Source organism: Erpetoichthys calabaricus, chromosome 14 (genome assembly GCF_900747795.2).
Source record: "Erpetoichthys calabaricus chromosome 14, fErpCal1.3, whole genome shotgun sequence".
NCBI classification, from domain to species: domain Eukaryota; kingdom Metazoa; phylum Chordata; class Cladistia; order Polypteriformes; family Polypteridae; genus Erpetoichthys; species Erpetoichthys calabaricus.
Window position 1 is genome coordinate 93,096,607 of NC_041407.2, and position 22,090 is coordinate 93,118,696.

Below are 22,090 nucleotides of genomic sequence, written 5' to 3' on the forward strand. Positions count from 1 at the left end.
CCTTTATTTTTAAAAGTTTACAGAGTACCGAAGAATGGGAAAATTGTTTCAGGTAATTAACGAATGGATGGATGGATGAAAAGATTTTTTAATATACCTCTCCACTCCACGGTCCAAATAGCCAATACCTGCCATTATGGCTAATTCATTATGGTGTTTTTGGACCTGGTGGGTATATCTCAGTGGTGGTGAATTTGATTGCAGATGAAGAGGTGAGGAGGTTCAGATGTTGGTCCCCCCTACGTCATGCCTTAGTTGGCATTTGTTGTTTAGTCAGGCCCTACAGCTTTTAGCTGTTATGTTATTCTGTTTGCAGTCAGAGCTGTAATGTATAATTTCAGAAGCTTATGTAAGCTCTCTGCTTTTAGTCTGAGGCTTTGAAGTGAATAGTAGTACTGCTTACACAGTAATGTATGTAATTATTCCTTCTGTTTGCTGCTTGAAATATTAATTAATTTATTAGAATGACTGTATTTTTAATGGGCTAAAGTTCAGTTAAGGGTTGGTCCCTTCAATGAGTGCTTTACAAGCAATGTAATAGATAGATAGATAGATAGATAGATAGATAGATAGATAGATAGATAGATAGATAGATGTCAGAGAGAGGATGTGTGATTGTGTTGTTTCTCAAAGGCCCATTACTTTACAAAGAATGTTTTAATTCTGGGAAGGGTCCTTTGCATATACGAAATTGGTTCTTTGGGCTTTTTCAATGTTAGGGTTTTAAAATGAATTAATGTCTAGTAGGCTATCTAGCAGGATCCTGACAGATCAAGAAATCTGTACTTTCCCTCTCTTATTGTATGCAGCAAAAGTCTTTTTAAAATCAGGAACCCACTGGTGATTCACACATCTGTTAATCGCTTGTTTGTGGTTATTTATGGAGCCTGTTATGGATCTAAATTTGTGGAACCTTCATGTGGATGTTTGTTTTGGGAACCAAAATGCTTTCCCTATAGCATTGTTCTGAAGAACTGCTTTGGCACCTTTATTTTTAACAGTGCAGATATTCAGTAGCACAACATGTGGCCAAGTTAATTACTTTGCCTGGTGATTCAGCCCTTTTGTATCCTGTCAGCTAAGGGTGTGCCATGACGTGTGTATGATAATACACCTGTCATTCATCCTTTTGAGGACAGGGGGTATAGCTCAGTGGTAGAGCATTTGACTGCAGATCAAGAGGTCCCTGGTTCAAATCCGGGTGCCCCCTTACCCATTCTTTAACTCACGTGTGCACTTTATACATAAAGCCAATTTTAAAACCTGGCACTATCCCATAGTCAGAACCTCAATGTGTTATTTCATAGATGTATTCTTAAGCACATTCATTATTAAATTGCAGCAAATCTTTATCTTAAAGGTGCACCTTTTAAAGAAGTAAGTCAAGTCATTATTTCTTTTTTTGGCTTGTGACAATTCTCAATAGTGCATTTTAAACCTCTACTTTGTTATGGTGTTTTTCTTTATTGAATAGACCTCCCAGTACAGAGCTGGTTCCAGGCCTGCACTCATTTCTGTGGTATAAGCTTCATTTCTGACAAGTCAACACTGGTTAAAGTCCACCCATCTATCCCTCCATCATTTTCCGGGTTTGGGAATGAAAGTCTGAGAAAAGCAGGTTCAGGAAACTGACAAAAGGTCATGCTGTTTCAGAACACACAGCACTCCAAACAGAGATGTCCAAGCTAAGTACTTCATCCTGGTATTTCCTGCCTTTTCGATTTTCAAGAACTACATTAAAGTGTGGTAGTGCTGGTTCTTTAATGGCAACTGTATAGTTCTTTATTGGATTGTGTGGTTCTTCATAGAACTATTGCTTGACCAAGCAGGATGACTTCGTCGGATGGGTTCTTTGCATATGAAGTTGGTTCTTTGTGTTTTGAAAAAGTTTGTAATACATTGAAGAAAAAAAAAACAAATCTTTAATGTCTGGTAGGCTTACCTAGCAGAACACCAACAGATTAACAAAACCTGAACTTAGCTTGTGTTGTTGTGTGCAGCAAAAGTCCTTTTAAAATCAGTACCCATTGGTATTTCACAAATCTGTTTCCATATTTCCATACTTATTTACTGAATGGAGCCTGTTACAGATCTAAATAAATAGTTTTCTTTGGAACCTTCATGTGTCCTGTGGCAACCAAAAATGTTTCCCCTATGGCATCGCTCTGAACAACCACGGTGGCACCTTTATTTTTAAGTGTGTAGGAATCAACTTTGCTTGGCAGGTAGCTACTCGATCGGTGTGTGTATATCTCAGTGGTAGAACGTTCAAGAGATCTCTAGTTCAAACCTGGTGCCCCCTTCCCAATACCCTCAGTTACATACACTCCTTATTTATTTAGTCCTGTAAGACATAAGTATGTATAACTCTCCTCATTGTCAGATCTTATGTGATGTGTTATTTTATACAGATATTTTAAGCATCATTCATTATTAGATTGCAGTAATGTTCTTCTTAAATGTGTGCATTTTAAACAGGTAAGTAATATAATTATTCATTTTTTTCCCTTCTTGAGAATTTCATTAGTTAATCTTAAACGTCTGGCCTAATATCCTAATATGGTGGTTTCCTTTATTGGATATGAAGTTGCTTCCTGGCTTGCACTTGGTTTAGGCGGAATAAAACTTAATTTCCCAAGGACTCAGCACTCTGCAAAACCCAACCATCTAGTCATCCGTCCGTCCCATCCACCCGTTCCCTCAGTTTAGGATCAAAATCTAGGAGAAAAGGTTCAGGAAATTGACGGCAGTACTTGTTGTTTCCGAATACACCGGGTACATCAACTGGAGAAGGCCAAGGTAAGTACTTCATCCTGGTGATTCCTGCCTTTTTAGTTTCTTACAATGACCTTAAAATGTGGTAATACCTGGAAACCACGCCTTATATGTCATACCTTGGGGAGAAAGCTCTTGTGTCAGGGGGTATAGCTCAGTGGCAGAGCATTTGACTGCAGATCAAGAGGTCCCTGGTTCAAATCCAGGTGCCCCCTTACCCATCCTTTAAGTCACATTTGCACTTTATACATAAAGTTAGTTTTAAAACCTGGCACTATCCCATAGTCAGAACCTCAATGTGTTATTTCATACATGTATTCTTAAGCACATTCATTATTAAATTGCAACAAATCTTTATATTAAATGTGCACCTTTTAATGAAGTAAATCAAGTCATTATTTCTTTTTTTGGCTTGTGACAATTCTCAATAGTGCATTTTAAACCTCTACTTTGTTATGGTGTTTTTCTTTATTGAATGGACCTCCCAGTACAGAGCTGGTTCCAGGCCTACACTCGTTTCTGTGGTATAGGCTTCATTTCCGACAAGTCAACACTGGGTGCAGTCCACCCATCTACCCATCCATCTATCCCTCCATCATTTGCCGGGTTTGGGAATGAAAGTCTGAGAAAAGCAGGCTCAGGAAACTGACAAAAGGTCATGCTGTTTCAGAACACACAGCACTCCAAACAGAGATGTCCAAGCTAAGTACTTCATCCTGGTATTTGCTGCCTTTTCGATTTTCAAGAACTACATTAAAGAGTGGTAGTGCTGGTTCTTTAATGGCAACTGTATAGTTCTTTATTGGGTTGTGTGGTTCTTCATAGAACTATTGCTTGACCAAGCAGGATGACTTCGTCGGATGGGTTCTTTGCATATGAAGTTGGTTCTTTGTGTTTTGAAAAAGTTTGTAATACATTGAAGAAAAAAAAAACAAATCTTTAATGTCTGGTAGGCTTACCTAGCAGAACACCAACAGATTAACAAAACCTGAACTTAGCTTGTGTTGTTGTGTGCAGCAAAAGTCCTTTTAAAATCAGTACCCATTGGTATTTCACAAATCTGTTTCCATATTTCCATACTTATTTACTGAATGGAGCCTGTTACAGATCTAAATAAATAGTTTTCTTTGGAACCTTCATGTGTCCTGTGGCAACCAAAAATGTTTCCCCTATGGCATCGCTCTGAACAACCACGGTGGCACCTTTATTTTTAAGTGTGTAGGAATCAACTTTGCTTGGCAGGTAGCTACTCGATCGGTGTGTGTATATCTCAGTGGTAGAACGTTCAAGAGATCTCTAGTTCAAACCTGGTGCCCCCTTCCCAATACCCTCAGTTACATACACTCCTTATTTATTTAGTCCTGTAAGACATAAGTATGTATAACTCTCCTCATTGTCAGATCTTATGTGATGTGTTATTTTATACAGATATTTTAAGCATCATTCATTATTAGATTGCAGTAATGTTCTTCTTAAATGTGTGCATTTTAAACAGGTAAGTAATATAATTATTCATTTTTTTCCCTTCTTGAGAATTTCATTAGTTAATCTTAAACGTCTGGCCTAATATCCTAATATGGTGGTATCCTTTATTGGATATGAAGTTGCTTCCTGGCTTGCACTTGGTTTAGGCGGAATAAAACTTAATTTCCCAAGGACTCAGCACTCTGCAAAACCCAACCATCTAGTCATCCGTCCGTCCCATCCACCCGTTCCCTCAGTTTAGGATCAAAATCTAGGAGAAAAGGTTCAGGAAATTGACGGCAGTACTTGTTGTTTCCGAATACACCGGGTACATCAACTGGAGAAGGCCAAGGTAAGTACTTCATCCTGGTGATTCCTGCCTTTTTAGTTTCTTACAATGACCTTAAAATGTGGTAATACCTGGAAACCACGCCTTATATGTCATACCTTGGGGAGAAAGCTCTTGTGTCAGGGGGTATAGCTCAGTGGCAGAGCATTTGACTGCAGATCAAGAGGTCCCTGGTTCAAATCCAGGTGCCCCCTTATCCATCCTTTAAGTCACATTTGCACTTTATACATAAAGTTAGTTTTAAAACCTGGCACTATCCCATAGTCAGAACCTCAATGTGTTATTTCATACATGTATTCTTAAGCACATTCATTATTAAATTGCAACAAATCTTTATATTAAATGTGCACCTTTTAATGAAGTAAATCAAGTCATTATTTCTTTTTTTTGGCTTGTGACAATTCTCAATAGTGCATTTTTAAACCTCTACTTTGTTATGGTGTTTTTCTTTATTGAATGGACCTCCCAGTACAGAGCTGGTTCCAGGCCTACACTCGTTTCTGTGGTATAGGCTTCATTTCCGACAAGTCAACACTGGGTGCAGTCCACCCATCTACCCATCCATCTATCCCTCCATCATTTGCCGGGTTTGGGAATGAAAGTCTGAGAAAAGCAGGCTCAGGAAACTGACAAAAGGTCATGCTGTTTCAGAACACACAGCACTCCAAACAGAGATGTCCAAGCTAAGTACTTCATCCTGGTATTTCCTGCCTTTTCGATTTTCAAGAACTACATTAAAGTGTGGTAGTGCTGGTTCTTTAATGGCAACTGTATAGTTCTTTATTGGGTTGTGTGGTTCTTCATAGAACTATTGCTTGACCAAGCAGGATGACTTCGTCGGATGGGTTCTTTGCATATGAAGGTGGTTCTTTGTGTTTTGGAAAACTTTCTAATATATTAAAGAAAAAAAACAAATCTTTAATGTCTGGTAGGCTTACCTAGCAGGACGCCAACAGATTAACAAAACCTGAACTTAGCTTGTGTTGTTGTGTGCAGCAAAAGTCCTTTTAAAATCAGTACCCATTGGTATTTCACAAATCTGTTTCCATATTTCCATGCTTATTTACTGTATGGAGCCTGTTACAGATCTAAATAAATAAAGTTTTCTTTGGAACCTTCATGTGTCCTTTGGGAACCAAAAATGTTTCCCCTATGGCATCGCTCTGAACAACCACGGTGGCACCTTTATTTTCAAGTGTGTAGGAATCAACTTTGCTTGGCAGGTAGCTACTCGATCGGTGTGTTTATATCTCAGTGGTAGAACGTTCAAGAGATCTCTAGTTCAAACCTGGTGCCCCCTTCCCAATACCCTCAGTTACATACACTCCTTATTTATTTAGTCCTGTAAGACATAAGTATGTATAACTCTCCTCATTGTCAGATCTTATGTGATGTGTTATTTTATACAGATATTTTAAGCGCCATTCATTATTAGATTGCAGTAATGTTCTTCTTAAACGTGTGCATTTTAAACAGGTAAGTAATATAATTATTTATTTTTTTCCCTTCTTGAGAATTTCATTAGTTAATCTTAAACGTCTGGCCTAATATCCTAATATGGTGGTATCCTTTATTGGATATGAAGTTGCTTCCTGGCTTGCACTTGGTTTAGGCGGAATAAAACTTAATTTCCCAAGGACTCAGCACTCTGCAAAACCCAACCATCTAGTCATCCGTCTGTCCCATCCACCCGTTCCCTCAGTTTAGGATCAAAATCTAGGAGAAAAGGTTCAGGAAATTGACGGCAGAACTTGTTGTTTCCGAATACGTCAACTGGAGAAGGCCAAGCTAAGTACTTCATCCTGGTGATCCCTGCAATTTTAGTTTCTAACAACGACCTTAAACTATGGTAAGACCTGGAAACCACGCCTTATCTGTTACGCCGTGTGGCTGAAGTTCTTGTGCCAGGGGGTATAGCTCAGTGGTAGAGCATTTGACTGCAGATCAAGAGGTCCCCGGTTCAAATCCGGGTGCCCCCTCGTAACAATCTCTTTGTTTACCTCTTACTTTTCACTTACATTCAGAATATTAAAGTAGTGAAATACATAACTAGTACTTTTCCAAATGTATCGGCCTTATTGCTGCCGACCATTAAGAGTAAGTCCGAACAAACGGCCGGGTTCCTTCTCCTTCTCTGCTATCGAGTGTTTACCTGCTATTGTTATCGCTAGTCAGTAAGTTTTTAGGTATTCCCCAGTTTCAGTTTTTATTTCCTTAATAAACTTTCTGGAGATCATGCTACTGCAGGAAAATTCCCCATTAGATTCCATTACAAACGTACTCAGAAAACAAAACAGTAAAAAGTCCCCTTGATGGATCTCCCAGCCGGAACACAGCCATGTGAAACCACAGCTGCCTTACGTAACAGTAAAGCTCCGCCCCCTGGCAGCCGGTTCCAACACGCCTCCCTAACAATGCCTGAACTCGCCGGCGCTTCTGTTTCGTGGAATTCGCCCAGACGCCACGACGCCCCGCCCATTTAACCATCGAGACCCCGCCCGGATTCCCGGCTCACGGGTTTTTAAAGAGTATAAAGAGAACACACTGTTCTGATCGTGACTGTCGCCGCTAAACGCTTCGGCTGGAGTGTATTCGCCTTACTCATTCACACCGAAATGGGCCTTCTCTTCTCGAAACTTATGAGCATTTTTGGAAATCAAGGTAAGAAGCCTGTCCTTAATATACCCCGTGTTTCCGAGTGATCGATGCGTTCAGTCTTTCTGCGTCAGTTATTAAGAAATTCGATTCCTGCCATTTATACCACTACCATGAAACGATTGCAAGCTTTACAGTTGACTCTTGCCTTCCTTCGTCTAATCTGTCTTCTGTCCCCGAAATCTATGTTCCTTTTTAATTGAATTTGGGCTGTTGTGACTCCATACTATGTTTCCTATATCCTTATACTCATCATTAATCTCCCATTTAATTATACCCGTCCTTCTATATTTGTACTCTAATTGAAAGGGCTCGGTGACTTCACTTTAAATATGCTTGATTCTTTTTCTTGATAGAAAAGCTTGCCTTCTGCTAAATACATATATAGCTCAAATCTTGTCAGTGCACCGTCCAAATCTGAGATGTTTTGTCCCTTTCGTTATCGAGGAGCTCACTGTGTCCCAAATTTGGGGTTTAGTTGTTTTCTAAATCCACCCCTTTTGAGTCGTTTACTTTGAAAAGGCTCTGTAAAATCCCATGTTTACTAAATAATAATTATTTTACACTCTGAATCTAGTGGTTACTATACTTCTATTAGTGTGCTGTGAATGCACATTTGTGTCACTGTTCAGTGCACGTCCACAATGTTTCGGTGGTCTACCTTTGGGCCTCGTAGATCCTTTGGGATATTTGTTTTAAGCACCTCTGAACAATTTTGTCGACGAGCAAACCCGCACTTTGTTTTGTAGCGTGGAAGAAAACCTGAACAGATGTACACAGCCAGTTAGGGGGTAAAGGGGGGGTGGGGGGGGTCACACAGGCATTGTATACCAGACAAAAACAACACTTGCAACCCCTGCGCTGCAATACTGTATTTATTTACTGAATAGGCATAGCTCAAGTTATGGTGATGGTGAGCACATAAGGGAAGCCAGAATAGGCCCGTTGATGCTGGATATAGCGCCATTCTATCAACATTCAAGCAGGTGATACAGTTTCAGTACAAAACAATTACATTAAGTAATGGATATGTTAATTTATTAATTTCTACATGACTGTAATCTAAATAGTTTCACAGAAGAGTGATCTGATTGGTGTTCAATGCCAATTGTCTTCCTCCAGCCACAGAGGTGCGTGTTAGGCTAACTGGCGTCTCCAAATTGCCCCCTTCTGAGGGGCGTATGTGTGCGTGTGACCGTCCATGGGTAATATTGTGCCTGCGATGAGCAGCGCTGTTTCTAATTCTAATAAAGGGTGAGCCTACAAGAATTAAAAAAAAAAAAAAAAAAAAAGTTTCACCTAAGCGTACGAAACCGAAACGATTCCATTGCACTTTCCCTGAGACTGCAACGAGGAAGAATGTGCCTTGAAATGTGTTTGTGTGTCAAAAGTTTTGTGATAATGCGTGCTATGAAAGGTGCTATATGAATTAATGAATTGTTTATAATTGGTTTTCTGTGTTAGTCTGGAATTCAAAAGATTCATTGGGAGTTGGAGGTGGGGAGTAAGATGGAAATCAGGAAGAGAATCCGGTAGAACAAAAGACACAAGTGTGAGAACACGTTAGCACATCAATGAGGTGGAAGTGCTTTTGGCGGTGGGGGTAGAATGAAGTGATGATTGGTGCGAGGTGGAGTGAACACTGGAGAAAATCGAGACTTAGAACGATGGCTGGGAGGAAAGAGAAAACAACACTAATTATTCCTTAGTTGGAAGCCCTTACTCAGACATATTTATCTCAGCTTTTTCTCTTTGCTGTTTTCCTGCTTGTGTGGCAGATGTGAACTCCATCTGCCACTCTTCTATTGTGACAGTTCTTTTTGCATCCTCGCCAGTGCAGTGCTGTTGTATGAGGTCTGATGAGCTTGGGGGACTTCTGTCAAAGGTCATTCCCTCCCCTGGCCTAATCTTTATCAGTGTCCCAGCTGACACCTGCAGAGACGCAGCCAGATGGGATGCTACTTGCACCAGAATAACTGCACATACATAACTGAATGTGTAAGAATGACATTTTTTTTAATATCTCACTTGCCCTTAGAGGGACAAGTATGACAACAGCTATCCATTTCCAGAGCTACCAAGCCCTTGTTTCAATTTGTCCGCGTCTTCTTGACAAGCAGAGCTGAGGCTTAATGTCCTATCGCTAGTCCATTTAAGAATTCACTGTGACAGGTAAAAGTTACTGCATAGAAAATCTGCCCCTGTAGAATGTCAGAAACCTTTTTCAATGGTCCAGAAGTTTTAAACATGGATGGCTGGGGTGTTTATTGTGCCCAGGGCACAGATTAGTTCTGAGGATCTGATCAAAGACTTTGCAATTAGAAATAGTAAGAGAAAACTTTTCGTGTATAAATAAAATGGAAATATACAAAAATAAATGTTCCATCTTGGTGAAAGCTTTGTGCATAACATTTTATGTTATGGTTTATTATTGTTTATTTTTTGAATTAGATATATATGGAGGCACCAAAATGTTTTAAGTGCTTAGGGGCCTGTAAAGGTCTTAATCTGGTCATATATTATTAATGTGTAATCTTCTTTTCTTGTTTTAATTTTGTTTTTAGAGCACAAAGTGATCATTATTGGTCTGGACAATGCTGGCAAGACAACCATTCTCTACCAATTGTAAGTGTTGTTTTCTGCTGCTGCTAATCTTATTTTTAGAATAATTGGTATGTTCGTGCAGGCAGGCAGTATGCTGTACTCGCCAAGGCACTGGTTTTAAACAACACATATGCTGGTTCAGTTCCTGCTTTTGTCTCTAAGCAAGTCATTTAACTAGCTTCTACTAAAAAAATACATATATATATATAATATATTTATATATACTGCGGTGGGTTGGCGCCCTGCCCGGGATTGGTTCCTGCTTTGTGCCCTGTGTTGGCTGGGATTGGCTCCAGCAGACCCCCATGACCCTGTGTTCGGATTCAGCGGGTTGGAAAATGGATGGATGGATGGATATATATATAGTTAGCCAATAAAAGGTGTCATTTTGCTTGGCTTTTCTCATATATATATATATATATATTTGTGTGGAACAGCCCGGACACAGACAGACAGACAGACATCGTTTTGTCACCCAACACACGTTTATTTACACTATTTACAAAGTTATTGTGCCACACAACCCAGAGACTCCCCCAAAGTCCAGGCCAATACCACAATGCCTTTCCTTCAGACTGCCTCCTTCTCTCTCCTTCCAGACCTCGTCCTCTTCCACCCGACTCCAGCCTTGAATGAAGGGAGGCGGCCCCTTTTATCCCTACCCGGATGTGCTCCAGGTGTGCACCGGCAATCTTCCACCCGACACGCCCCAGTGTGGCAGAAGTGCCGGCTGTCTCCCTGGAAGCACTTCGGGTGTTCCCTCTCTTCTTCCCCCCAGCATTTCCTGACCACGGGCCCCTACAGGGTTGAGCTTCTAAGCCCTGTACCCGTGGCCCCCAAAGCAACCAGGGCGGTCACCCCCTCGTGGTCTGGAGGAGGCACAAGCCCTCCTCCGGTCCTCCTGGGCATCCCGGCCGGGCATGAGCCCTTTCCGGGTGCCACAATATAAATATATATGTATATGTATATATATGGGCGGCATGGTGGTGCAGTGGGTAGCGCTGCTGCCTCGCAGTTGGGAGACCTGGGGACCTGGGTTCGCTTCCCAGGTCCTCCCTGCGTGGAGTTTGCATGTTCTCCCCGTGTCTGCGTGGGTTTCCTCCCACAGTCCAAAGACATGCAGATTAGGTGGATTGGTGATTCTAAATTGTCCCTAGTGTGTGCTTGGTGTGTGTGTATGTGCCCTGTGGTGTGCTGGCGCCCTACCTGGGGTTTGTTTCCTGCCTTGCGCCCTGTGTTGGCTGGGATTGGCTCCAGCAGACCCCTGTGACCCTGTAGTTAGGATATAGCGGGTTGGATAATGGATGGATATATATATAATATATATGTATCTCATATCCTCATCTTTTAAGTACTGTTGCTCTTTGTTTTGCATGGGAACCTTAAGCACCAACACAAGGTTGTAGCACATCCTTTTCATCTGTAAGTTTTCTAGTGTGGCAGATGGCTGGGGGTCCTTCCTAGCTGGGATGCCTGGAGAGTCCGGGAGAGCAGCAATAATAATAATAATAATACATACACAGATTATAAACAATAATTAAAATTCAAAAGTTAAAATCAGACAGAATAATTGTAATCAAAGAGAAAAGGCAGTCTTAAGCAAATGAGTTTTAAGTTTAGATTTGAAAAGTAAAAATGATTCAATATTTATAAGCTCAGATGGTAGTGAGTCCCAAAGCTGGGGAGCAGAACAACTGATTGCTCTCCTCCCCATAGTGGTAAGACGGACGAAGGGGACAGTCAAGTGGATGGAGGGTACGGGAGGGAATGGCAACATGGAGGAGGTCAGACAAATATGGAGGGGCGAGGTTGTGGAGAGCCTTAAAAGTTAGTAGGAGAATTTTTGAATTGAATTCGGAACTGAACTGGAAGCCAATGAAGCTGCTGCAAAACGGGAGTGATATGGTGAGTAGAGGGGGTTCTAGTAATGATGCGGGCAGCTGAGTTCTGGACCAGTTGAAGCTTATAAAGAGATTTGCGAGAAAGACCAAAGAAAAGGGAATTACAATAATCCAGATGAGAGGTGACAAGGCTATGAACAAGGATATCAGTGGTGTGGTGAGTGAGGGGGGGGCGAATACGATTAATGTTACGCAAGTGGAAATATGCAGACCGGGAGATGTTATTGATGTGGGACTGAAAGGATAAAGTACTGTCAAGGATGACACCTGTGGGGAAGGGGAGACAGAGGAATTATCAATAACAAATGAAAAATGATCAGTTTTGGATAATGTTGATTTTGTACCAAATGATGAGAACCTCCGTTTTGTCACTTGTTATTTAATTTAAGAAAATTTGAAGAAAACCAGGATTTGATTTCTGCTATGTAATCAGTAAGTGAGGAGGGTGGAAAGGAAGCAGTATGTTTGCTAGTGAGATAGAGCTGGGTGTCATCAGCATAACTGTGGAAGCTAATATTATATTTACGAAAGATGTTGCCAAGGGGACGGAGGTAAATAATGAAGCCCTGGGGCACACCTGAAGTAACAGCGGTGGGTTGGGATGTGAAAGTTTTAAGCTGAACAAACTGAGTGCGGCCTGAGAGGTAGGAGGCTATGGGAGCAGAGCTTGGAAGCTCAACCTGGTTGGGGCTCGTGGCCACCACCAGGGGGCGCCTGGATACTTGTGGAGCCCTGGAAGGCAGCACTTCCGCCACACCAGGAAGTGCTGCCGGAAGAAGATTTCAGGTACGGCCGGAGTGCTTCTAGGTGTAAGAGCAGCACTTCCACCACACCAGGAAGTGCTGCTGGCAAAAGATCAGTAAGCACCTGGAGCACATCCAGGGATGATATAAAAGAGGCCGCCTCACTCCATTCCAGTAGCCGAAGTCAGGTGGAAGTGGACAGAGCTTGCCTGGGAGGAGTTGGAGGCGATAGGAAAAACAAGAAGAAGGAAGTTGAAAGGACTGTGTGTTTGGGGTGATTACTGCACTAGGAGTTGGGCTTGTAAATAGGGGTTGCAATTAAAACGTGCGTGTTTAAGATGTTCTGTGTCTGCCTGTGTCTGTCGGGTCCGAGCTTTCCACACTAGTTGAATATTCTCAGGTGTTTGACCATCATCTTTTAAAAGTGAATAGCACACAGGAGGTAAACTAACCCTTGACCTTCAAGAAGCCAGTGTAACTTTCAGGAATAGATAGCTAGATAATTTAATAATCCCAAGGGGAAATTCACAAATAGGAATGTAATACATCCTAACTAATGAAGGTGTAGCAGTCACGGTGACACTAAGATTCACACAGTCCAAAGACCGTGATTTGTTTATTGTAGTTTGGGGACCCCAGGAACACATCCACCCTTGACCTGGCATGCACACACTCACTCACAAAGACTCTGTTAGTGGCACCACAAATAGATAATTAATAATGAAATATATTAATGAAATACTGAAATAAGAACTCATAATATAATAAAATCCACTTATGCAAAGGCCCACCCAGTTCTCAGGTGCCGATAGTAGATAATAATACTAACAAACAATAAACACTACCAACAAAGTCAAAAACAGTCCAGTCTAGTAGATGCAGATGATAATGGATGTGTGAAAGGAAAACCCCGTGAACAGCTTTCTGAAAGCAGTGTAAAGTTTTGCCATACCAGGATCCTGATGAGTCTCGCTCCCCTGACAAAGATGTATCCAACTAGTTCAGACTCACATGGGCTGCAGGGACAGAACAACACAAACATCCAGGCAGAAACCGTAATCCAAGGTAGTCAAGACATAAGCCATTTGAGCGGGATGAGGCGATATAACAAATAGACAGACGATTGTGATCCCTCGTCAAGTTACTTTTTAAAGGGCCCGCCCACTCCGTATTCTTCCCAACAGCCCCTGTTCCCTCTAAAGCTGTCCAATAGTGTCATACCGCTTAGACTGCTGGGAGATGTAGGACATTTTAGTAGCGCTGCTACATTGGTTTGCTAATGCTTCTCATTGGCGGCTTAGCTAGATTTTTTTTTTTACATTATTATTTTATTTCAGTTAAGCAACATAGTATTCAATCAAACAGATGCAATTTGCAGAACTTATACAACAAATAACTTCAAAATCAAACTTTGAGAAAAACAAAAACTGAAAATGAAGAAAGCAAAGAATACATAAAAAACAAACCTTAACAGAACAAGAATTCAACCTCCACCCAAGAGAAAGATCAAAGAATAAATATATTTTTCCCCTTAGGAATGCTTATTCAAATTTATTTTTCCATTTCTTCTTCCTATGTTTAAAAAAAAAAAAAAAAAATTTGGACAGGTCCTCTCAGGGAGAATTTGATATAAAATGTTGGTCACCATTTAAGTTGGTATAAAGTTGGGTTGGGATTCTTCCAGTTAGGCAGGGTATGTCTACTTGCTAGTAGTGTGGTGTCAGCTATTACGATGAATTTGACTTTGCACTTTAAGCCCATCTGGGGGCACACCAAATATCACTGTGAATGGATTAGCTTAGGTGATAAGGGTTAGATTTTTGTCCAGAATTAAAATTAATTTGGTGCACTCCCAAAACGGGCTTTTTCAGTTGCAGCTCCAAAATTGCTGTTGCATGTTAGGCAGGCTGCGGTGGGTTGGCACCCTGCCCAGGATTGGTTCCCTGCCTTGTGCCCTGTGTTGGCTGGGATTGGCTCCAGCAGACCCCCGTGACCCTGTGTTCGGATTCAGCGGGTTGGAAAATGGATGGATGGATGTTAGGCAGGCCCCTTCACTTGCTGTCTTTAAATCTTATTTAAAAACACACTTTTACTCCCTGGCCTTTAACCCAGTATGATATGTTGACTCTCTGTGTACTTTTTCTTATGAATCTCTTCAGCTCTTATGTGTTTATGTTTTTGTGCTTCTTTTACCCTTTGGTTATTGTTTGTCTGATATGTTGGGTTTTTATTGTACATAACTAAATAAAACATGTGGCACAGTTAGGCTGGAACTAGATGGCAATGATCACAAGTCTAGATCTAGCCCTGAGATTAAAGAAAATTTTTAAGTTGAATTATTGAGTGAGTGGCGCCTGTACTTCTAGACTGAATTCTATGTATGGCTGACTTCCACTCCTTTTCTGGGATGCTAATTGAAAGGTCTTTTTTGTAGCGTACCCTGGGATTGTTGAAGGGGAGATTCCTTGAGATGTTTTTATATGTTATTGAGATACCGTCTGAGTATTCAGGACCAACCAGTATTGTATCTGAAATAGAAATGGGTGGGAGGACTAGTAAATTAGGGTAGAGTTCTTATAACTACATTTCTAATCTGAAAATAGTAGAAACATTGTGTTGCCTGGAAGTTAAATCTGAAACGTAATTGTTCATAAGATGCACATTATTTATATATATATATGTATATGTATATGTATATGTATATGTATATGTATATGTATATGTATATATATGTATATGTATATGTATATGTATGTATATGTGTGTGTGTGTGTATATATATATATATGTATATATGTATATGTATATGTATATGTATATGTATATGTATATGTATATGTATATGTATATGTATATGTATATGTATATGTATATGTATATGTATATGTATATATATATATATATATATATATATATATATATATATATATATATATATGATGCACATTATTTATATTTATATATATGTATTGTAAAAGAAAAGCACAGACAAGCATAAAGGTTTGGGGTTTTCCGGCACCGTATACTGTAAGATCAAGGTCAGTTCACTTCTCATAAGTACAACAGACAGTGATGACTCCAAGCATTTTCAAAAGATGAACTGCTTTGTAGGTTTAAGAAGGTTGAAAAAGGTGATTATCGCGTAGTGGAGTAACAGATAAAAGCTTCTCTGCTTTGAAATGTGTCTTGCATTGGTTCCATAATTTAAGTGATTGATGGATAACTGTATTATTGAAATATTGATGAAAGTTGGTATTTACAGTGGCACAAAGCTCAACTAGAATTAAAGTTAAATTTATTTAAAAATGACCACCTTCAATGAGATATGTCAATTATATTAACTAAATTGAAAGTCATAATTAAGATTTATTGAGTTGTGGAAAGGATAACACCATTAACCTTGTCATTCTGGTAATAACTGAAGCCAATGACACATTACACAACTTCTAGTTGCCGACTGCGGTTCTTGATCTCGTCACTGGACCATGTCAGTTCACTTGACTTAAAATCGCCAGGTATTTTACATGACTTTGCAGCACGGTCATGCTCACCCCTTTTTGTGACAGCCAATAATGCACCATACGAAGGGTTAACAGGTTCGGCATGTTCAGCCTCAATCTCAGTCCTCCACCCCCCATCTTTTTTTTTTTTTTTTCTTTAATCTTTTTTTTCCATTCTGTCCTATCTCATAAAACATTAGACATCAGACAGATGAGCATCTGTTCTGTTTGTGAGTTTTAAAACACCTGCGTTCCTTATTCCTCATCGCTGCAATATATGCATTGGACGTCCTGGTGAGAATTCATTGGTTCTCCAATCTCTCGAGAACGCAGAGCCCACTTATGTTTGATTTTGGCGGAGTGAGTGGTGGTCTAATTAACTGCTCTCTAAGAATATGTAATTTAGACTTTGAGTTAAAAATGCTGTTAAAGTTGTGTAATGTGACATGGCAGTAAGCAAAAATGTTAATAATAAATCCATGTGAAACAACTAAGCCAATGAGCTCTGGTACAACCGTCCCACCAATACTATCTATAAGTATATAACTGCTTCTCTTGTATTTACCATTTTTATTACCTTTAATTTTTAATTAAATGCTGAAATATTTCTTTGCTTGAGGTGGAAGGGTAAAATCACAGTCTAGGATTATTCTGTTGGTATGAGAGTCAGTGTTGTGATTGGCACTTATTTATTTATTGTTATCTCCCTTACCCACTTTGAAGGAAATTTGAAGCCATTTTTGTGATTTTTTTTTTTTTTTTTAATTTACTTATTTTGCTGTATTAACATTATAATGTTTTTGTGTCCTCCCATCATTTTTAATTTCATGAGCATTGACATTTTCTCTTGGTTTGTATGTATGGGTTGCTATGAAGGAATGTCTGTATAATTATATATAAAAGACAGTGAGTTTGACCATTGAGTTACCCAAGTTTGTCGATAATCTTACAAAAATCTCAACATTTTACTTGTGGACTTTTGTTGTGTCTCTTTCTTTGGTTACAAATTTGTTCCATTTTTGACGTCATTATTCAGTTCTATCTGTTTCCTTTGTCATTGTGGTGTGCTTTTCTTTCCTTAGCAAAACAACCAGAGTTCTATAATGGTTGCTGCAACACACAATTGGCAAATCAGGCGAGGCCTTCAAAAATACAAGCCAGAATCCTAACTGGCCTGCCCCAAAATAGGTCTCACTCCAGGGGTGCCTGAATCTAGGAAATTGGGAGGCTTAAGCCATATGTAGGCCTCAAAATGGAGAACAGGCTTTTAAAGTTCAAAATGCAGAAGACAGCCTTAAATATGTCAAAATATGTCTCACAAGAGGAAGTACCATGAAACTCTGGCTTGAACAGAGAAACGTCCCACCAGGATCTTTATAAAAGATAATTTATTAACATAAATACTCAAAAAAAGAAGGCAAAAATTTCTTGCTGCAAAAAAGACAGCAAACAAGTCAAAATCAAACAAATCGGAATTCCCAACACTGTAGTAGAAGCCACAAAACCAGTAAATGCAAAGAAGGAAATGATCAAAATGAGAACTCCCCAAATCACCAAGCACATTCACAATGAACGACAAAGAATTGCATTTCCCATAAGGCTTTATAGTGCTGGGAGCAGTCCCTCTATGATGATGGACACTTTAAACAGGTGCCAGGGGTGGAACATTTGCTTTACCTTTACTAGGGGGCTCTGCCCCCTGCTCGCTTTGCTCGCCAACCCCTGGGTAGGTGCTATGTGCTAGCCACTTCGCGGATCTGCCGCTCATGTATGGGAAAGCGGATGTACAATTTAAACAGATTGTTATTTTCATGGGAATTGTTAAATATGCATAATAGACCTAACTATTTTACATCACAGGTAATTAACCATAGTAAAAAATAGTAAAACGGAATAAATTGAAAGAAAATTATGTTTCATGTTGCGTTACATGTTTTCGTTCTGTTTGGCTTTGAAATGAACACACAAATACTGTACTTTTTAAACTTTCACTTTTACTGTAAAACTTCAGCAAAAACTATTTTCATCAATATTGCTTTGAATTTTTATTCCGTGTTTGAAGTTACATCGTGACAATGCAACGTATAACTGCCCGTGAGTGAATATCGTTTCTTTTTCTCTAATAAATAAATCGACTTTTCGAATGTTTGTCCCTGTGATTTGTTAATCATCTTTGCAAAAGCTATTCTAACGGGAAACTGTAAATGTTTTAATACAAATGGCATATCAAGATCTTCTTTGTTGTCTAATGTTATCCGCAAAAGATATACTACATTACCTTTCTTGTCGCCTGTTACAATTTTACATGTCATTGCCGTATAACCGATCGACAGTTTTCACGTTATTTCCCTTGACTTCATCGTTTCTTGGTGCTAGGATTGCCTGTGTACACATTTCTTCTGTTGATAACCCTTCGTGATGAAATTCTTTAATAAGATTTGGACATAATAACTCATCTTTTATTGGGAACTTAAAGTGAGGAAAACGTAAAAATTTATAAGAGCTGCGAGCACAGGAACTGTGTCTGACAAAAGCATTCAAACGAATGAGAGGTGAGAGGGCCGTGGGCGTGGTTGAAAATGGTTGAGAAGAGGGCGGGACTTGAATAAATCTCTTGACAATAGTCTTGTCTCAAGATTTTCTTTTATAATAGAGAAACGAGATCAAACTCATGTCAAGCATGATTTCAATGTTAGTTATGAAAACTAGTAGTCTGTAAAATCTGTGCTCAAGTTGTTAGTCACGATGAGACAACAAGGTGATAAATAGTACTTTATCGATACTTAATGGGAAATAAATGTATTCACTTGGTGTAATGTACTACACAAAGATAAAGAGTGCCCACTAGATCAATGTTACCCAATTAATTAGACAATATGACTGTTACTTCTACAAAGTGAAATTTTTCTGTCATATTTAAAATCAATCCTAGTGAGAAATAAAAAAATAAAATCTTTTAGGTGGGTCTAGTATACAATACTGCCTGGGAAAGGAAATGAACATGATATGATTCTTGTCTCCTCTGCACCCTAGCTGGATTATTAGCCCATTCATGCTAAATATTATTCGGTACAGAAATAATGAAACACATCCCTCCTTATGATTTGTAGCAAAATCCTTATAAATTGAATAGGATACGATCATCAAAAAATGGCTGCATCATCCCTGAGGACTGAGCTGTCAGACATATTGTCCACATTTAGGAAACACGCAATGCATTTGTTAGCATAAGAGTGCCTGGCTGGCATTTATATTCCCATCAGTCTCATGCAAATTGTCATTTTGAAAAGGGGAACATTGTGTCAAAAGAAACAGGTTGGTCATGGGAACAGATATAGTGTTAGCATTTAGATGGATGGCATTTAAGATGTGAAGGAGAAGTGTGGCTTGTGTATTGGTCATATGAATCTGGGATTCCTCACCTAACCTGGTGAGTTCTAGTCTAGTACTGTCAAACTGAACAAGGATAACGAACGTAGAATGATTTTTTTTTTTTTTCTTTCAGCTTGACAAAGGAAGTGGTTCACACTTGTCCTACCATTGGCAGCAATGTGGAGGAGATTGTGGTGAAGAACACCCATTTTTTGATGTGGGATCTTGGTGGACAGGAGAGCTTGCGGGCTTCCTGGAACTCCTATTACTTTAACACCAAGGTAAATACTGTTAGATGATGGGCACGAGAAAATGTGAACTTTGCAGTTGGTGCTGATCATTTTCCTCCTTAATTAATAAATTATTCTTTTTTTCCCTTTGTTCTTCTCCCCAGTTTGTTGTTCTGGTTGTGGACAGCACAGATCGGGAACGAATTGCAGTGACAAAAGAAGAGCTTTACAAGATGTTGGCACATGAGGTAATTATCAGAGGGTGGCAACTGGGAGATTCTTGGGAGTGTAACTTTTATCTTATTTTAACTTTCGGACATTTGTTGATTTTTGAAAGGGGGGATGCAGGTATGCCAGCCCGGTTATGGTGGTAATCATGTCCAGCTGGGATTTACTCTTCTGTCTATTTTCAGTTCGATTTAATTAAAATCTTTTTTTGTTGACCATCTGAACATTTCTTGATATTTATATTTTCGGCTGGATGGACGATAATGAGATGCTAAGGACACCATTAAACAAGGACAGGACTTGAAAGTAGCTCCCTGACCAAATGATTTATTGATCTGTTTTTGTCCACTATGCTATTTCTGTCACAGTGGAGCCCCAAATCTAAGTGAACATTCTTGACTTTTTCTCCTAGGATCTTAAAAATGCTGCAGTGCTGATTTTTGCAAACAAACAGGATGTGAAGAACTCAATGACAGCAGCAGAGATCTCCCATATTCTGACCCTGACCTCCATCAAAGACCATGCGTGGCATGTGCAAGGGTGCTGTGCGCTCACAGGAGAAGGGTGAGTATGGAGGCCAATCAGATGGGCTTAGAAGGGGCTTAAAATAAGAAGTAAATTCTTGTGCCGCTATCTCCTTATCCATATGAATTTATTTTCCCCTTCTTCTGATTAGGTTGCCTGCTGGCCTTGAATGGATGCGTGCCCAGATTATGGCAAAATAGACCCTGAGCTGACCATTCGATTGGTGTGCTGTATTAATGACCGGTGCATCGTTACCTTCCAAAAACATCGCAGCACCACATTCTCCTAACAGTATTTGTCTTCTTAAAACTGGATTTGAGTAAATCCTAAGGCAAAGAGAGATCTTTGGTGTGAGGAATATGCAGGAAGACATGCATGTCTTGTCTTGGACTCTTAAACCAAAACCTGAATGGGCCTTGTGTTAATCTAGGGCACATATCAGTGTGTGTGCTCGCTCAGCAAACTGGAAAATGGACAGGGTGGTCTAAGTGTCAGGTCCACACTTGGACACCAAGGATGTCCTCAATCGTTCTTTTCCTAAAGTGTTTCAAACAAACTGGGGAGAAACCAAAAAAAGTGGATAGCATGTTCCTTAAGGGCAGACGCTTGAGCTGCAAGAGGAGCTTCATGTGACTGGGACAGTATTGTTTGAACTGGGATGGACTGGACTATGTGCTACCTCAACTGAAGCTCAATCGGATTATTTTGGGGTGCATGCTGGAAGCCCTATTATCTGACTTGACCAGAGTGTTCTGGAAATGTAGGTGGCATTGGACTCCCCGATATGGGAGACCTAGACCTCCGCATTCCCAAATGTGAATCTTATTTTCATTGTAATGCAGTTTTTACTTAAACACTACAGCTTTTATATTTTTGTAAAAAAAATAAAGAATTTGGTTCAAATTGCTGCTCTTCTCCTGGTTTGGCCTACTGCGTTGTGTAATTTGGGGTACAAAAGATGCAGATTGTGTTCAGGTTTACATTTTATAGTTTGCAAAATGGTTGAGGCATGGTTCATCATGGTCTGTAGTGGGACTTGCATAAGAGAGTCGGATTGATGTCCATAAAGGGCACTATATTTAAAAAGACAGATTGATGTTAGGGGTATCCCCTCTTTTTTTTCAGTTCCTCTCAAAGCTAATAATAAATTGGCTTTTGAGTTGCGTTTCCATCATTTGCTGAGATTTAGTTGCTTTTATCCAAAGTGACTTAAAATTGAATCAAGAATCATAGCAAGCAGAAAGTGAAATCACTCCAAGGGGAAAAATAATCTGACATTATGATAACCGTAAGTGGGGGCGAGAGTGCAATTATCTATATATATATAAAATCCCTATGTGCGTCCAGGTGTCCGTGTGTGGGTGTCTTCTGGTGAAGTGCGCATGTGTGGGGCACGGTGCGATGCGCGATATTACTGTCAGAGAAAGTTAGAGGCGTTTTACGGAAATACAAACCAGTATTACTGCGAGAGGAAATTAAAGGTACACAATACAGTGACGCATATTACCGACGCACACGCCTGTATTACCGCCAGAGAAAATTAAAGGTATATTACGGACGTACAAGCCAGCGGACGTACAAGACGGTATCCTTCAATAAGGGCGCGCACAAAAAGGCGAGCTTCAAAAGGGCGACCTCAATTGGGCGCAGCAAATAAAGGCGCACGCAAATAAAGATCTGCACCTGTTGCTCTTCACATATTCCAGAGCCATTTGAACTAAATTATCTACGAACGCCTTTATTC

The 22,090-nt window shown here is 39.9% G+C and overlaps 1 protein-coding gene and 4 non-coding genes across 5 annotated transcripts; all 5 read left to right on the forward strand.

Annotated features, from left to right (window-relative positions):
• The first annotated feature begins 1,138 nt into the window (after positions 1–1,138).
• On the forward strand, positions 1,139–1,210 carry trnac-gca (transfer RNA cysteine (anticodon GCA)). Its single transcript has one exon. It is a non-coding gene; the product is annotated as a tRNA-Cys (tRNA).
• A 1,708-nt stretch (positions 1,211–2,918) lies between these two features.
• On the forward strand, positions 2,919–2,990 carry trnac-gca (transfer RNA cysteine (anticodon GCA)). Its single transcript has one exon. It is a non-coding gene; the product is annotated as a tRNA-Cys (tRNA).
• A 1,720-nt stretch (positions 2,991–4,710) lies between these two features.
• Positions 4,711–4,782, forward strand: trnac-gca (transfer RNA cysteine (anticodon GCA)). Its single transcript has one exon. It is a non-coding gene; the product is annotated as a tRNA-Cys (tRNA).
• Positions 4,783–6,495: 1,713 nt separating this feature from the next.
• On the forward strand, positions 6,496–6,567 carry trnac-gca (transfer RNA cysteine (anticodon GCA)). Its single transcript has one exon. It is a non-coding gene; the product is annotated as a tRNA-Cys (tRNA).
• A 510-nt stretch (positions 6,568–7,077) lies between these two features.
• On the forward strand, positions 7,078–21,253 carry arl5c (ADP-ribosylation factor-like 5C). The gene is made up of 6 exons (XM_028819214.2): positions 7,078–7,249; positions 9,808–9,868; positions 19,497–19,644; positions 19,758–19,841; positions 20,234–20,385; positions 20,498–21,253. The coding sequence occupies exons 1-6, from the start codon at positions 7,204–7,206 to the stop codon at positions 20,544–20,546; spliced, it is 540 nt and encodes a 179-aa protein (XP_028675047.1). The 5' UTR covers positions 7,078–7,203; the 3' UTR covers positions 20,547–21,253.
• The last annotated feature ends 837 nt before the right edge of the window (positions 21,254–22,090 follow it).

Bases quoted from the DNA above. Each gene is read 5' to 3' on its own strand.
- arl5c (XM_028819214.2), top strand. From the start codon at position 7,204: ATGGGCCTTCTCTTCTCGAAACTTATGAGCATTTTTGGAAATCAAG. The intron at 9,869-19,496 runs GTAAGTGTTGTT...TTTTTCTTTCAG, and splicing joins ACAACCATTCTCTACCAATT to CTTGACAAAGGAAGTGGTTC. The intron at 19,645-19,757 runs GTAAATACTGTT...TCTTCTCCCCAG, and splicing joins CCTATTACTTTAACACCAAG to TTTGTTGTTCTGGTTGTGGA.